The following is a 15,940-nucleotide window of genomic DNA, read 5'->3' as shown; positions in this document are numbered from 1 at the left end:
AAATACAATACAGTACTGTAAAAGTATTTTCTCTTCTTATGATTTTCTTAACATTTTCTTTTCTATAGCTTACTCCATGGTAAGAATGCAGTATACATATAACATACAAAATACGAGTTAATTAACTGTTTATGAGTGGTAAGTCTTCAACTCAACAGTAGATTACTAGAAGTTTTGGGGGACTCAGAAGTTATATGTAGATTTTCAACTGTACCAGGTCAGAGCCCTAACTCCACATTGTTCAAAGGTCAACTGTATTAATTTTCCTCCTAATTTTGATCTCTGTTAAGTAATTTTTAAAAAGATTTTATTTATTTATTTGACAGAGAGACAAGAGATCACAAGTAGGCAGAGAGGCAGGCAGAGGGAGATGGGGAAGCAGGCTCCCTGCTGAATAGAGAGCCAGAGGCAGGGCTCCAACCCAGGACCCTGAGACCATGGCCTGAGCCCAAGGCAGAGGCTTAACCCACTGAGCCACCCAGGTGCCCCACAGTTAAGTAATTTACAAAAAAGTATTCTATTTACAACAGATAAAAGGCAGATTTTTTAAAAAACTACAAACTGATTATCTTATAAATAGCAAACAGAAGAAATACCAACAGAAAGAATAGAAAATTAATTTATAAATATGGCAAAACTCAATGTTATATGGAAGCTATTTTATAAGGTTACAATCAGAATTTAATTACAGGTACCAAGAACATACGAATTTCCAACAGAAGTCACACACTGGAAAAATAATCATTCATTCATTTATTCATTTATGCGTCCATCCATCCATTTCCTCAACAAATATTTATTGAGTCTCCCCTATGTTCCAAGATACAATAATTTAAAGAAGAAGGAGGAGAAGATCAAGAGCAGGAACAGGAACTAGAAACAGAACCAGAACAAGAAGAAGAAGAACAAAAACAAGAAGGAAAACAAGAAGTCATCTAGTGGGAAATACTGACAAGAAACGAGACAACTATGATAAACTGGGGTAAGGAAATGAATAGGTGCTGTGGGAGTACTTGGGAGGAACACCTCACCCAGACTTGTTAGTGGGGGGGAGGAAAAGCATATAGCTGGTATCCAGGAGCTAAAGTTCATTTAAGTGGTACCTGTAGAAATATGAATAATATTGGGGCACCTGGGTGGCTCAGTGGGTTAAAGCCTCTGCCTTCGGCTCAGGTCATGATCCCGGGGTCCTGGGATCGAGCCCCACATCGGGCTCTCTGCTCAGTAGGGAGCCTGATTCCCTTCCTCTCTCTCTGCCTGCCTCTCTGTCTACTTGTAATCTCTGTCTGTCCAATAAATAAATAAAATAAAAAAAAAAGAAATATGAATAATATAGAAAACAGTCAGATGAAGAGTGGGAAGAATGAAAAAAAGATTCAACTAGAGGGGAACAGCATGAGCAAATGGACAGAAGAAAGAAAAAGCGTGGCAGATAGAAGGAACTTTTAAAAAAATGCAGTAGAGTAACAGCGCAAAGAAAGACAATGGTAACAAAAGGCTGGAAGGGCATTCGGGGGTCAAGAAAAAGTATCTTATAAGTCAATTTAAGTTATTTGGAACTCATCTTAAGAGTAACAGAAAGCCATTAGTGGTTTTAATAACGGTCAGACAAGTGTTTTAGTAAAATCATGCTGACTGAAAAGCAGATAAGTTTTTGAAAAGGATCCATTTACAGGATGAGAATCATTTAGAAGGCTTGCTTAGATCCCTAAGAGAGATAGATATTAAGGAAAGCAGAAGTGGGAGTGAAAAGAATTTTATAGTTCCAGAGACATTTAAGTTGTAAAATTAATGGGCCAGATAGACTCAATCCAAGATTGAGAGAGGGTGGGACTCAGTGATGACCACTGCCTACCCCCCACCCCCATGTTCAGTGTTAAACACCTGAGGGGATTATGGTGCAATTCCCTGAGATAGAAAACAGAGGCAAAGGTGAACGCTGGGTGCTATACTTAACTAATGAATTGTTGAACACTACATCAAGAACTAATTATGTGCTATACAGTGGCTAACTAAACATAATAAAAAATAATAATAGAAGTAAAATTTTAAAAACTTCAAGGCAGGGGCACCTGGGTGGCTCAGTGGGTTAAAGCCTCTGCCTTGGGCTCAGGTCGTGATCCCAGGATCCTGGGATCAAGCCTGAGTGGGGCTCTCTGCTCAGCGGGAAGCCTGCTTCCTCCTCTCTCTCTCTGCCTGCCTCTCTGCCTACTTGTGATCTCTGTCTGTCAAATAAATAAATAAAATCTTAAGGGAAAAAATTAAAAACTTCAAGGCAAAAAATAAAGAAAGAAAAATGAAAAAGAAAACAAAGGCAAGGAAATAGGCTTAGGTGCAAAGATGGGAAACACTCTTTTGAACAAATTTATTTGAGTCATCTAAGTGAATCAAGCTAATGAACAATTAACTATAAGGCTCTGAGATGAGGAGAGAGAACAGTACGGGGATTAATCAGCACAGAGGTCACATTTGAATGTATGGGAATGGGTACCCCCAGTGAATGTGCAGAGCAAAGAGAAACTAATTGAGGAACTTCAAGATTTAAGGGAGAAATGAGCAGATGCTTCAAAGGAGCAAGAAAAACAACTTCTTCCCACACAGAAAGTAAATCTGATATCCCCAGAAAGATTCCTGGCTTAGATCTGGGAGACCTACAGGTAATGTTCTCCTGACCACCTTAAACTCACATCCTTGTGGAGCTTTCTCACTTTTCGTAGCTTTCATCACCCATCCCTGCCCCTCCCCCAACACACACATGCTCACAAACATACTTTCTCCTTTCCTGAAGTTCTTAAGCACTTTTCTGTCAAATCAAAAAGCAGTCTGTTAAGCAGGTCTGTTTATACGTTATACGACAGAAAGAAACCTTGAGTACTTCATGTGTAAAGGCAAAGGGCATACTCCACCCTGGTAACAATTTGCCAAAACAGAGACAACTTCCTCCAGTTGCTCCTTAAATTTCGTTTCAGTCGTCCACAACCCCAGTGAATCATGGTGTCCCTCCAACAAACAGGCTAGCCAGGGTCTCCAGAAGGTGAAAAAGAGAAGATAAAAAACCAAAATGTCAACTTGACTGAAATTCTGGAGCTCTTAGTTTCTGCTGGGTATTTCAGGACAAGAATCAAAGGCTCATCGCCTTTTGGCAAGGTAACAGGAGGAATGACTCACTGCATCATTCCTTGCACCCTGACATTGATGTTGATTTATCCTTTTAAGGAAACTGTGACTGGCTACAAAAAAAAAAAGTTCTCTCAGAAAAAAATTATCTCCATCCTGTGAAAGATTAAAGTTTTTATACCGGCTTGAGCCCCACCAGGTTCAGGATATGAATTGTAGTCACACATTTCCTGCTCTTCAGAGAAGGAAATGAAAGCCTATAAATATGAACAGACTTTCCTGGAATATTGCAGTAACACAGCATTTGGTTCTGCTGAATCAGCATCTTGGACGTTCAAGCTATTGTTATTCCATTGGACAGCAAGTGCTGTGAAGTGTCAGTAGAGCACAGTAAGTTGGGAATACTCTTCTAGCCATCTAGGAATTGATGTTCACTGTGGTAGGAGTTCATCTCTGTCAACTCACGTTTACCAAGGCAGTGGCTGGTGAACCAAGCCATAGAAACAGAAGAAATGGGTAAACTATATTGATGTCCACTCTACATCCCAATTCCAGAAAATCTAGAGTGTCCCTCAGGATCATGACATCATGAAGAGAAAAGACCACAAAATGAGATGCTGACATTTCATAGTCACAGTGAATTTTTTTTTTTTTTTTAGCTTTTATTTGCCAGAGAGAGAGAGAGAGAGAGAGCGCACGCACACGCAGGCCGAGTGGCAGCAGAGGCAGAGGGAGAAGCAGGCTCCCCGCCGAGCAAGGAGCCCGATGTGGGACTCGATCCCAGGACGCTGCGATCATGACCTGAGCCGAAGGCAGCTGCTTAACCAACTGAGCCACCCAGGCGTCCCCACAGTGAATTTTTAAAAGCGCAAATTGGATAACTGCCTTTTAACTGCTGTCTTGTGCTCTGCCGTTACCATTGTGGGGGAAGACTGGGGTTTACCACAAGTTTATAAGGTAAGGATGAGAGATATGAGGTGCACAACCAAACACTGAGCTCTACCAGCCTATATCGGCTGACCCCCAGCTGACCTCAGGACACATGAGGGAGCCTGGCCAAGATCTACAGAGCCATGCAGCCTAGCCCAACCCAGATTTGCTAATCTCTAGGCTACTCCAAGATGCATGACTAAGCTTAGCCAAGTCAGTGGAGATATCCAGCCCAGATAAAATCACTGGACACCCACCCAATCTGCAGTCTTACTGTAAATAAGATTGAGCTGTTAATTGAACCAGACAAGATCTGGATACCCCATGCCCTGTGCATGTGACCCTATGAGGAGCTGCATCCAGTTTCTAATACCTCCACAGATGATTATCCTGAACAGAAGCACCCTGGAGGGTCTCTGCATCATCAGATGTTTTTCCACGTGCAAGAACAGTTTGAAGAAAAAAAAAAAAAAAAGATTTTATTCACTTATAGTTGGATTGTACATTCTTAAAATACGAAAACTTAAATTCCACTCTTTCTTCCTAATTTTTTAAAGGTAATATTGGCAAAGTAACTTGACACCTTTGTAGTGGCCCCCATAATCTCTCCCCACCCCTTCCCATAAACATTCAAAGCCAGCCAGACGTGGAGGGGCTTTAGAGTAGGAAGCTTCCTGTGGCCTGTATGAGTAAACAAGGCTTCTAGCGGCCCCAGAATGAAAAGTTTAGTCAAGAGAAGAAGAAACATTAGCCAGTAATTTACTGTATTTGTCCCTGCTCCTTCACCTCCACTGAGGTCTGCCCAGTTATCAGACACCGAGTGGTTCAAGGCAGAAGGGTCACTGATGTTCTCTCCGGCTTATGTGGCCATCAGAGTTTTGCCAACCTGAAGTGGCTCAGAATCCCCTAGATCTTGAAGAGTCTGCTCATGGTTGTGATGCTGTGTTGCACTGGTTCTAGAGACACTGTGGCAGCCCTAGCAGAGAACCTTAAATTGAACACAGATTCCTACCAATTACTATGAAAGATGGTGTTATTTGCAGTCATAGTCAGATTTTTAACAATTAAAAGCCTACCCTATGGAAGTAAAGACAGAGAACTAACCACTAAAGTATCTTCTAGAGGAAAGATATCAAAATTTTTACAAGTTTAACCTAATTCAAGAAGAATTTTAAGACCTCCAATCCTCTTTAATGGAAACTGGAGTCAAGAACAAACTATCAGAAACAGAAAAACTGGAGGTCATTAAAAAAAGAGCTGGAAATCTCCAACCCTTTGCTTGGGTTTAGAATACAGACTTCTAATAAAGCACATAACAATGAAAAATCCAAACATTTAGAACAAGTTGACATTATGAGAAATACTCAGTGCTTAAAAGATGCATCAAAAGATATCCAATTTCAAGTAACTGTACCCTTCAAAGTACAGCAGAAAAGTGAAGAATAATTTCAGACAGCACCCAAAAACATGCTTTAGATGAAAATCCCCATCTTCAAGTTTGGGACAAAACGGCTTTCACAAGAAGCTAAAGGATAGATAGAAAGAGTAAGCAAACTTATTAGTCGGGGCGGGGGCGTGGGATTCTAAAAACAACACTCTACTACAAACAGGACAATTTTTAAATGATTAAGAAAGCCAGATCATTGCTAAAGAGTAGAGATCCTATTGTTCATAAAGAAGACAATGTGGATGGTGGAACCTTGAAACTGGATATAACAAACCCATCAGAAAATGGAAATATCCAAGGAGATGAATCTTAAGGAGTTTTGAAGAAACTGGTGATCCTGAGATAGATACAGCTGATCAAGGCTGGGCCAGACCAGTTGATTTTGCTGATCTTAGCTGGGTTTATTTTAAGACTTACTTAGAAACTCTTGAGAACATGAAATCAAATGTATACTGAATTAACCGAAGGTGATAAAATAATTGATACCTGGGGGACTATAAGTCTTTGAATGAGATAGCTTCACTACAACCAGAGAGGGGCAAATGCAGTTAGAAAGGAACAGACAAAGCATCAGAGGCACCTTTCCTCCCTCCTAAACTGTACTGAGAAAAAGAAATGAATTTTTGTCAAATATCCGAGATAGAATTCACCCAATAAAGATAGTGGAGAATTCTTCCAAAATAGATGAAACACTTAGCCTGTGAAGAGCTAAAACATTTTTGAGCAGGAACTTTAAACATTTCAAAAAGTAACCTTATATCCCTGTTGTTCCCAGGGGAGCATTTGGAAGAGCCCAAGGGGACCACCAGGGAACCTAATGGATGATCCCCAAGAAAGGAGGAGTATCAGGCAATGATAGTACCAGATCCAGGATGCAGTTCTCCCAGGGTAAAGACCACAGAGGCAGGATTCCCCATTAGGCCACCCCCATTCTTAGCTCAGTTGATCCTCCCTAGAAGCAAGATGGGACTTGTCCTCGTATTCCTTGAACTGGTAGATGCTCAGGGCTTTCTTTTGATTCAACCCTTTCCACCTTAACAGGGGCATGCTACCATAGGAGCAGCACCAAATAGTGGGTGCTAATAAAGCAGCAACAAGACGGGAAAGAGTCACCTAGGAAAAACTAGTCCTGCTACAAAGTGATGCTGAAGGCCAGCCCTTTGCACCACATCACTCAGGGCATTCCCCACAATGTCTGAACTTCCTTGCAAAGGAAGGTTGCTAGAATCACTTCCACCTAAAGATAGGAAGCCTAGGCACAAGAAAGCTAAGCAATTTGCCTGAGGTCATAACTAAGACAGTACCAAGACAGGCAGCTCAATGCAAATATCCCAGGTATGGACAAACCCTCCAACCATCCTGTTCTCCTAAGGATAATTTATGACAAGAAAAGCAAAATTATTTTGTCTTTTGACGTTGAGACTGTTATGAGGTCTGGGTCATTGGTTCACCATCTAAGACTTCGATATTTATGACAATTGTGTCAAGTTCAAACTGGTATCTCCTTGAAAGCATTATCCTTCCAATGAATTTTATTAAGATCTGAGAATTTTTGTTCCAAAAATGTGTTTGGTAGAGAAAATCCACAAGATCTTAGTTCATGATGAAGTAGTCCATGGTTCAAAAATTGCTGAAAACCAAAGTCTAAAATGGGTAAATACTTCCTACGTAGGGACAATCCATAAACTGGAAATACCAATGCAAAGAGATCATTTATTAGATGAATTAGATTATTTATTAGCCCTTCTCCTCTCTCTCTCTCTCTCTCTCTCTCTCTCTGACTCTGTGATTGGTATCATGTCCCCTTTGAACTCATGTATATTATGAACCCAATATCCCAAAATTAAAAAAAAAAAAAGGAAAAATTGGAAGGACACTTGACACTCTAATGATTTGACAAAATTCTATGCACAGAAATTACAATCCCAGGCAGAAGAAATGCCAGGAAATAAATTCTCAGCTCTACCTCTGTAATTTATAGACAGTATGCTACCTGTGTAACTTATTTTATAACAAGGGATTTATAATCACTGCTCCCCCTTGAGATTCTGTGTAGTCCACAGTCCCAGAAGACAGCAGCAGCAATGGGCATACACTAGAAATAATTCCCTAATGTAGACTTCATACAATTGCTCCTTTAAACTACAGGCCTAATAACTACAGAAACCTATTAGAGGCATTTCAATAAATGTTAGAATTTTTTATATGGGGTGAGGGAAGAAAATAACATCGTGATGCTCCTGATGCTGGTTTTCAAAGAGAATCTAGTTGCTTTAGTGAGGAAGGGGGTTATCAAATTTATTAGGCCCTGCCTGCATTTGAAGTAGGACATACTTTATACCACGGATGAATTTAAGACAGAACCATGGAAATACTCTAACTGGAATTATCAACACAAAGATTGGTAAAATGACTAAAATTCTATAAACCATGACAAGTACTAGGTTGGAACTCTGATTCATTCCTGACAAAAAAACTAACTTTCTCTCTTATCGGCTTCTGGGTATACAAATTACAAGAAAGACATTATAAGAAAGACATTAATCATGATTTTAAAAACTCAGATCATATTAGAGGTGAAGAAAAGTATGGAATCTTGTGGGGTCATGTGCTCATTCTGTTAAAAAAATTGTTTCACCAACTAAAGTTAAATGAGACTCCCCTCCCCCAAAAGAAAGAAAGAAAAGGAAAAAAGGAGGGAAAGGAGGGAGGTAGGGAAGGAGGAAGGGAGGGAGAGAAGGAGGGACAGGTGTCATACATCTTCAAAATTATCAACAATGACAGTATGAATATTTTCATTTTTTTCCAATTATTCATCACACCCTTTGCCACATAGCGTTTAACTTCTTAGGGTTCCCCCCTTTCTTTTAAACTCACCACCAACTTAAGATTTTTGGGAGGTAAGCAACAGGTTTACAGCTTTTGTAAATTTAAGAACTAAGATATCTATTGACTGAAAAAAAACAAAGCATGGAGTAATACACAGAATGATCCTTTTGTGTTTTTTAAGCATTTCTCTAGTTTCTTAAATTTCTAAAGCCTAAGTATGAAACTTATTCTGTATAAACATGTTTAGCTAATAATAATTCATAACTCTTACTAATAATAGCATACAGTGGTAAGAGCATCTGAGGGAAGAATTGTGGCAGGGGAGACTTTTGCCTTCCATATTCTACTTTTGCTATTGCTAAAAACTTGTATTTTTTGTTTGCTTTCTTCTGTAATTTATTTTTTTTTTTAATTCAAAAAGTTGAAGAACCACACGGAGAACCTCTACCACGAATGTGTTCAGAGAACCTCTCCAGTAGAGGGCATGGTAGATTCAACATTGAAAATGTATATTCTCAAGCAAACCAAACTGTGGTTTTGCTGTGCAATATTTACAACTATTGCATTGTCTCTCCCTCCACCACAGAATGGAAAATATGTGTCATCTTAATATTGAGCAATCCCATTTACCTAAAAGCCACTTGCAACGGAAAGACAAAGGGAAGTCATTAAACACTGTAGCTTTTGCTTTAAATCTATGTCTGCGGACTTTATAAAAGAGATTAACATGGCAACTGTTTGACTGAAAGTTTTCTCAGAAGCCTGAAATAGGTCTTGCCTTAAAATCTTAAAATAACTCCTACAGAAATAATAAATTGTTACACATTCAGATTTAACAATTGACCTCATAATTTTCAGGAAAAAAAACTAATTTGTTGCCACTTGACATTAGCTGTCAATCCAAAACCGTTTATGAAAAAAATAAACAGAAACATCTAGAATAGTCTGTATTTAAACCAGTTGCTTACACAGATACATATATTTTCGATTTAACTTCCCTGGCTCGGTGATCCCTGAAAAGGTTTAAATGGCAAATTATTTGTTTTCCTTATTTGTTTATTATCCAGAGAGTACATATTAAAAATCTATTATGAGCTTCAAACTTTACAAATCTCTGGGACATTATTTTGATATTTTAATAGCATTTACACTTCTATAACCTAATTAACTCTGAGTTAATTCTTTAATGGTTTTTCTACCTTGGATAGCTATCATTCCTTTTTCACACATATGCAAATTAATAATGCCAAATTTCTGTGTGCCCCTCACATGAGTCACATAACATCTCATGAGATTGGCAATAAAGGTACATTACTCTTACTACAAATGAGAAACTGGGGCTCCAGGAGGTGTGATGAGACAGTCTCAACAGTTACTTAGCACTTACTGGTTAAGCTGAGACTCTAATTAGGTCTCCAGACAGAGGTCCAGCTCTCTCTCCTTGCTGTCTCTTTGTCAGAACTCCTGGACCTCCCACTATGAGTGAATTCTACCATCCGAGGTTCTAAGAGAACATATTAAGGTTTACACTGGCAAAAAAAAAAAAAAAAGCAAGTGCCTATTTATCACACATATTTAATAAATAATTATTGAATAATCAGGAATTGAAAATAGATGGAAATATGCGATATTCTTGTACAGATAAAAGAGTATATGCATGAGAAAAATAGCATTCTTACATTTCACAAACATGTTTTGAAGTACTTACTACTGAGATCTAAATGGCTTTCCTTTCCATAATAAAGTATGGCTATTCTCTTTAGTAATAATTGCCCATTTTACCCTACAAGTCAAACTTGGAGCTCCCAATTACTGGCAGCTCACTTTAAGACGCTAAACTAGTTCTGATTTTCTTTAAGCAGTTCTAATGCAAATCAGGGAGAATTTTGCAGCCTAATCACTACCTTGCTGTTAATCTTATTTTCTACTTAAATGCTCAATGGGGAAACCATTTGAATATTCCACTGTACAGTTCTGTTACCTGAAATCAAGTAATTGTGTTGAGGTTATCTATTGTGGAGGTTCTCTGTCCTTCCAATCAAAGTATTTAAAGCTGGCTACAGTAGAGATGACTTTTGAAGAAATAACAAATTAAACTTACTCAAGTAAACCACTAACCTCTCCTCCTCCTCTCTACCCTCCCCACCTCTCCCCTCTTTTCAAGTTAAGTGTTCTGGTAAATTCTAAGACAACCAGGAATGACTCAGGAGGAAATCCTGCATCCTTGCATTCTTAAACAAGAATGGCTCTGGCGTATTACAGTTGCGAGGTCTTGGTGTTTCCCTCTGTCTCAGTACAGGGCGATCTGTGATCTCTGTTCTGGAAGGAAAAGCAGCCAAGGACTCCGGAGAAACAGTTTGCAACCCCAAGGTCAGACCCAATCTCGCATCCTTTGGTGATCAAAAAGGCACACACAGTTAAAAACACTATGGTCTGATGAAGTCACTTTCTCCTGTTCCTTCCCTATTTATCATTCATTCCCAAACGTGTTCAAGAGGCCCCGGCAAGCTGCAGTGTAGGTCACACCACCTGCCCCTGAATTGTCAGGATTCCTGCTTTTCATCTTTTCCTTCCCCGCAAACTAAATGGAGTCGCAGAGCGGAATAGGCGAGGGTCTCCCAACCGCCTTAGTTTGCAAAGCGAGAAATGAGGGGTGGGAAGAGAGCGAGCTCTCAAAATGGGTGGGAAGGAGGGACATCTTATTTCAACACAAGGCAACTCTTCTCTGGTTCAAGCAAGTTTGGCCCGGCGGGGAAGCAGCACTCCACTCCGCGGTTAGGGGCACGTAAGCGTGGGGGAAGGGAGCGGAGAGCGAGCGTGGGGGACCCCTCTCCCCCCTCTCTTCCCTCCCGCCTCCGGCCCGCGGCCAACTTTGGCTCCCTCCCTTCGCCGGAGGCCGCCACTCCTTGAGAAAGGTCGCTGGCCGCGGCTCGCTGCTGAGCTTCTCTGTCTGGTCCCACACCAAACCCCACAAGCCGCCGGGTCTGGCACGAGTGCGCACGAAGCAGAAGCCGCAGACGTCAGCGGGCCTCCCTTCGAGACCCTTCCGCAGCGCCCGTGACTGCCGCAGGCTGGGGGCTGACTCCGCCCCGTGCCCGTCTACAACCGACCAATCGGCGCCCTCTGGGGGGCAGGACCGGAGGCCTGAGGCCCCGCCCCACCCCCTCTAATAAATGTGACCGCTCACATTGTCTCGCAAACATCTGCGGCCCTAGCAGGAGGAAGATAATGCAAAGTGCCATGTTCCTGGCTGTCCAGCACGACTGCGGATCCATGGACAAGAGCTCCGGCAACAGCCCCAAGAGCGAGGAGAAGCGGGAAAAAATGAAGCGGACCCTGTGAGTATGGCTTCTCTCCCGCCCCTCGCTGCGGACCTGGCTCTCCGGGTTGCTGCAAAGGCGATACATTCCGGCTCGGTTTTGATTGACATTAGGAAACTGTAACCTGCGCTTCTGCAGGGGGAAAAAATGTGGAAAAGGTCAGTTCGCTAAGTAAGGTTAAATCCGTGTGGTATGTACTGATTTCGTTACGTGAGCAAAGGAGTTTCGGTAGTTTAGGAATTGAGAAAATTTTTGGACTGGAGGCGGTGGTAGATGGGCCTGAGAAATTGCGGGTTGGCTTTTTGTCCCCTGCATTTACGATAACATCCGAGAATCCTGCGGCCAAAGAGCATTCCCAGAAATGGTACCTTGCATTATAAGTTTTGATCAGCTTACACAGCTTCTGGAAGGAGTATTTTGGTTGGTTCTGATTATATTCGTTTTAAAAAATGGAACTGCATATCTGACCCACCAAAGACTGAAACGAATCCTTATGTACATCATCTGCTTAAAATGAGTGTTGTAGTTGGGGGTGGGGGTGGGGGTCACACACACACACACACACACACACACACACACACCTCCCTCCCTCATGGCTTCTAGTGTGGTCCAGAGCCTCCTGCTCTACGGGAGATGAATGCTGACTGGCTCCAGGCAGTTCCACTGGAGGTTTCAAGTGTGAAATGTCTCAGAATTATAATTAAGGCTGCAGAAAAACTGCTGCCTTTTGTGGGCCAGAAATAGCATCTGCCTTTTGAAGTATGTCAAGTAAATTCATTTAACTACCCTAGTCATTTTAAGTAGTCTTACTCTTGGTTATAAAAGTAGTACTTCTGTTCAGATGAATGGATGAAGCTAATTGTGTTCGGCACGTAGGTGCTAGGTTTAAATGTAAAATGCGTGAGACTGACTTGAAGAGTTCTTGTTTTGTCTTATTTGGTTTGTAGCTACTGGGTGACTTTATTTGGTAAAAATGCCTACAACTGCAGTAGCAATGTAAAATGTTCCCACTTAATGAGTATCTCTCTCTCTCTCTTTTTTTTTTTTTAGATTAAAAGATTGGAAGACCCGTTTGAGCTACTTCTTGCAAAATTCATCCTCTCCTGGGAAGCCCAAAAATGGCAAGAAAAGCAAACAGCAAACGTTCATCAAGTAAGTTGAAAATCTTGTACTTAGAAATGTGAATCGCTTGCTGCTGTGCTGGAAAGAGGAACTGTGATGTGCACAAGCTAACGTGCAGACTTTCTGTTGCAGGCCTTCTCCTGAGGAAGCACAACTGTGGTCAGAAGCATTTGATGAGCTGCTAGCCAGTAAATGTAAGTTAACCTGTTGAATTTGATCCATTTCAAGTATCACACGTCTAGAAAAAGCTGTTCACACAGCAGAAGAGCAGATTGCCCAAGGGGAGTTCAGCTTTATAATCGCTAAAAATATAATGCCTATTTTTCTCCTTTATTTCCTAGTATTTAACCATGGAAATGCATGGTTTATTCACTGTAGACAGGGAAGAAAAACTAGCCAAAATTATAGTGGCAGTTCCTCTTCCTTAGGGTTGAGTCAGCTTTTCCATTGCATACAATGTTTCCAGGAGGTTTAGTTCCCAGAGAATTTAGGTTCCCATATAAATATTTGCATTAATAGCAAAGTTAACTCTTTATATTTTTGTAGCAGCGCACCAACTTAAGCATTTGCTTATTAGCATCTTAGCCTTTAAAGAGCTAAATTGAGAGGATTACAAGTTTGAGTGAAATCAAGAAAATTGCTATCATCTAGAAATAATAAAATATAGGAGTGGGGAAATGGTAGTTCTGGAAAAAATTGAAGGGATTAATTGGTCGCCCAGTTCACATTCTGTGCGCTTGCTTTTTCCTCCTCTTTGCCCAGATGGTCTTGCTGCATTCAGGGCTTTTTTAAAATCTGAGTTTTGTGAAGAAAATATTGAATTCTGGCTGGCCTGTGAAGACTTCAAAAAAACCAAGTCACCCCAAAAACTGTCCTCCAAAGCAAGGAAAATATATACTGATTTCATAGAAAAAGAAGCTCCAAAAGAGGTAAGGGGGAAACAACGTTCTTCATGACCGCATATTTTGAACACTCTTAGCACCAACACGAAACAAAAGACATCAAATTAAATTAAAAGTCAGGGGACTGGGGGGGTGGGGAGTAAATGGTTTTTAGAAACGAATTCTGGTTTTTAATTAGATTGATTTCATTTCTTAAATGACCTGGCTAATGAAGCTTATCACACACTATAGGTTTTGCTTCTTGTTTTCAAATATCATACAGGTATCAATCTCTAGTTCTGAATATGGAATAAACCACTTTTTTTTTTTTTAATTTCAGATAAACATAGATTTTCAAACCAAAACTCTGATTGCTCAAAATATACAAGAAGCAACAAGTGGCTGCTTTACTACTGCCCAGAAGAGGGTCTACAGCTTGATGGAGAACAACTCTTATCCCCGTTTCTTGGAGTCAGAATTTTACCAGGACTTGTGTAAAAAGCCTCAGATCACCACTGAGCCCCATGCCACATGAGATGAGAAAGGGAGCCCAAAAGTGGAGGACATTTCATTTTTTTCCTAAGGGGAAAGGCTGTGACCTGCCAAAAAGACTGACCTTGACTTTAGCCTGGGTGTTCAGGAAACATCACTCAGAACTATTGATTCAGAGTTAGTGCATCAGGAAGGTGGTAACTGTCTAGGAGAAGCTTGTATTGGGACAGCTTCCGTGCTGTGTCCAGGACACAGGGAGAAAGTGGTCTACATGTGGTGTGTCTCATACTGGGAAGGCAGAAATAGGAATGTGAGACCCCAAGGTATGATGTGATACTGTTGGTCCAAAAGCATTTAAAAATCAATAGGTCTGGGATTATGTGGCCTTAGCTAGCTGGCTGTATATCTTTCCCTAAATCAGTCCATGTTACCACATAGTGGTTTTAGTTTTAGTTATTTAGGAGTAAGTAATGTTAAAATGTTTACTGTGTGCAAGGGTGTTGAAGTTCTTATGACTATAGATCATCAGTACTGTTGTCTCATGTAACACTAAAACTGAAACGGTCTGTATTTGAATTGTTACGTGGTGTAATAGAATGAGTGCTGTCATGTAGGAAACTACATTGTCCATGATGAGTGCCAAAACTGTCCTGAAGGCAGCTAAACTTTGACGTGGTCTTTGAATACATTTAATAAATTTATTTTGATAAATAATGTTGAATATTTGGTTCAGATATTGGGGGCTTTTGTGGGTTGTTGGAGAGGGTACTGTTAAACTGGAAATATGGCAGATACAAGGGAAACCTCTTTCCAGTAATCAAGAGTATCCTAGGTGATGTGCCCATTCCATAAAAACGGACAGTGCTCAGAAATGAGAAGTTATAGGAATATGCCTTCTCTGCAGTTACCTCTTTTTTAAACCTAATAAACATTATGAAGGCCAAGAGAAGTCAGACCACCTCCTTAAAACCACTCTGGGGTCAAACTTTCTAATATAACAAAAAAAAAAAAAAAAAAAGAAAAGAAAAGAAAATCAAGCTTATTGTTAATAAAAACAAACAAAAAATGACCTTAAAGCCCTTCCTGGATATCTACTAAAGACTAGCTAAGTATAGGAAGTAAAATAATAGGGGCGCCTGGGTGGCTCAATGGGTTAAGCTTCTGCCTTCGGCTCAGGTCATGGTCTCAGGGTCCTGGGATTAAGCCTCCCATCGGACTTTCTGCTCCCTTTCTGCAGGGAGCCTGCTTCCCCCTCTCACTCTGACTGCCTCTCTGCCTACTTGTGATCTCTCTCTGTCAAATAAATGAATAAAATCTTAAAAAAGTAAAATAATATAATGTAGGCAAAGCACCAGAGTAATTCATATAGCTCTGCTTTGCAAATGAAAAAGGAAGCCAAATAAGGTGAATGTAGGACTGCCTTTTATATTTCCCTTGGTTCCTACTTCCCCCACAGGGTACAGAAATGAACTTCCAAGATGCATACCTGAAATTGGTCATCTCCATGATCAATACAAAAATCAGAATTTTCCTGATTTCTCCTGCCTTCATTTGGCCAATAAAGAATCTGGTTATGTTACTTTAGCTAATGATGAAGGCAAAAGAAGCACACTTTTGTTTCTTAAACTTAATTTAGGAATGTGCTTTTTCTCCTAGTTGAGAGTGAGAGGCCTCGAATCTGTTATTTTTCAAACTGGTTATTTAGAAAAGGAATACTCTTCTCCAGGACGCTTCTTTCCCACCCTCCTTGATTACAGTCTCAAAAAGGAATGAGAGCCCTCGTCTCAGATTTGCAAGACCTG

General features: G+C 40.5%; 1 protein-coding gene across 1 annotated transcript; it reads left to right on the top strand.

Annotated features, from left to right (window-relative positions):
* The first annotated feature begins 11,494 nt into the window (after positions 1-11,494).
* On the top strand, positions 11,495-14,846 carry LOC111151027 (regulator of G protein signaling 2). Its single transcript, XM_022508733.1, has 5 exons — positions 11,495-11,661; positions 12,694-12,795; positions 12,898-12,959; positions 13,528-13,694; positions 13,987-14,846. Exons 1-5 carry the CDS (start codon positions 11,552-11,554, stop codon positions 14,179-14,181), a joined length of 636 nt encoding a protein of 211 aa, XP_022364441.1. The 5' UTR covers positions 11,495-11,551; the 3' UTR covers positions 14,182-14,846.
* The last annotated feature ends 1,094 nt before the right edge of the window (positions 14,847-15,940 follow it).

This window comes from Enhydra lutris, unplaced genomic scaffold (genome assembly GCF_002288905.1).
Source record: "Enhydra lutris kenyoni isolate GAN:26980312 unplaced genomic scaffold, ASM228890v2 scaffoldscaffold25, whole genome shotgun sequence".
NCBI classification, from domain to species: domain Eukaryota; kingdom Metazoa; phylum Chordata; class Mammalia; order Carnivora; family Mustelidae; genus Enhydra; species Enhydra lutris.
Note: the sequence above shows the minus strand (reverse complement) of the source record. Positions and strands in the feature narration are given on the sequence as shown.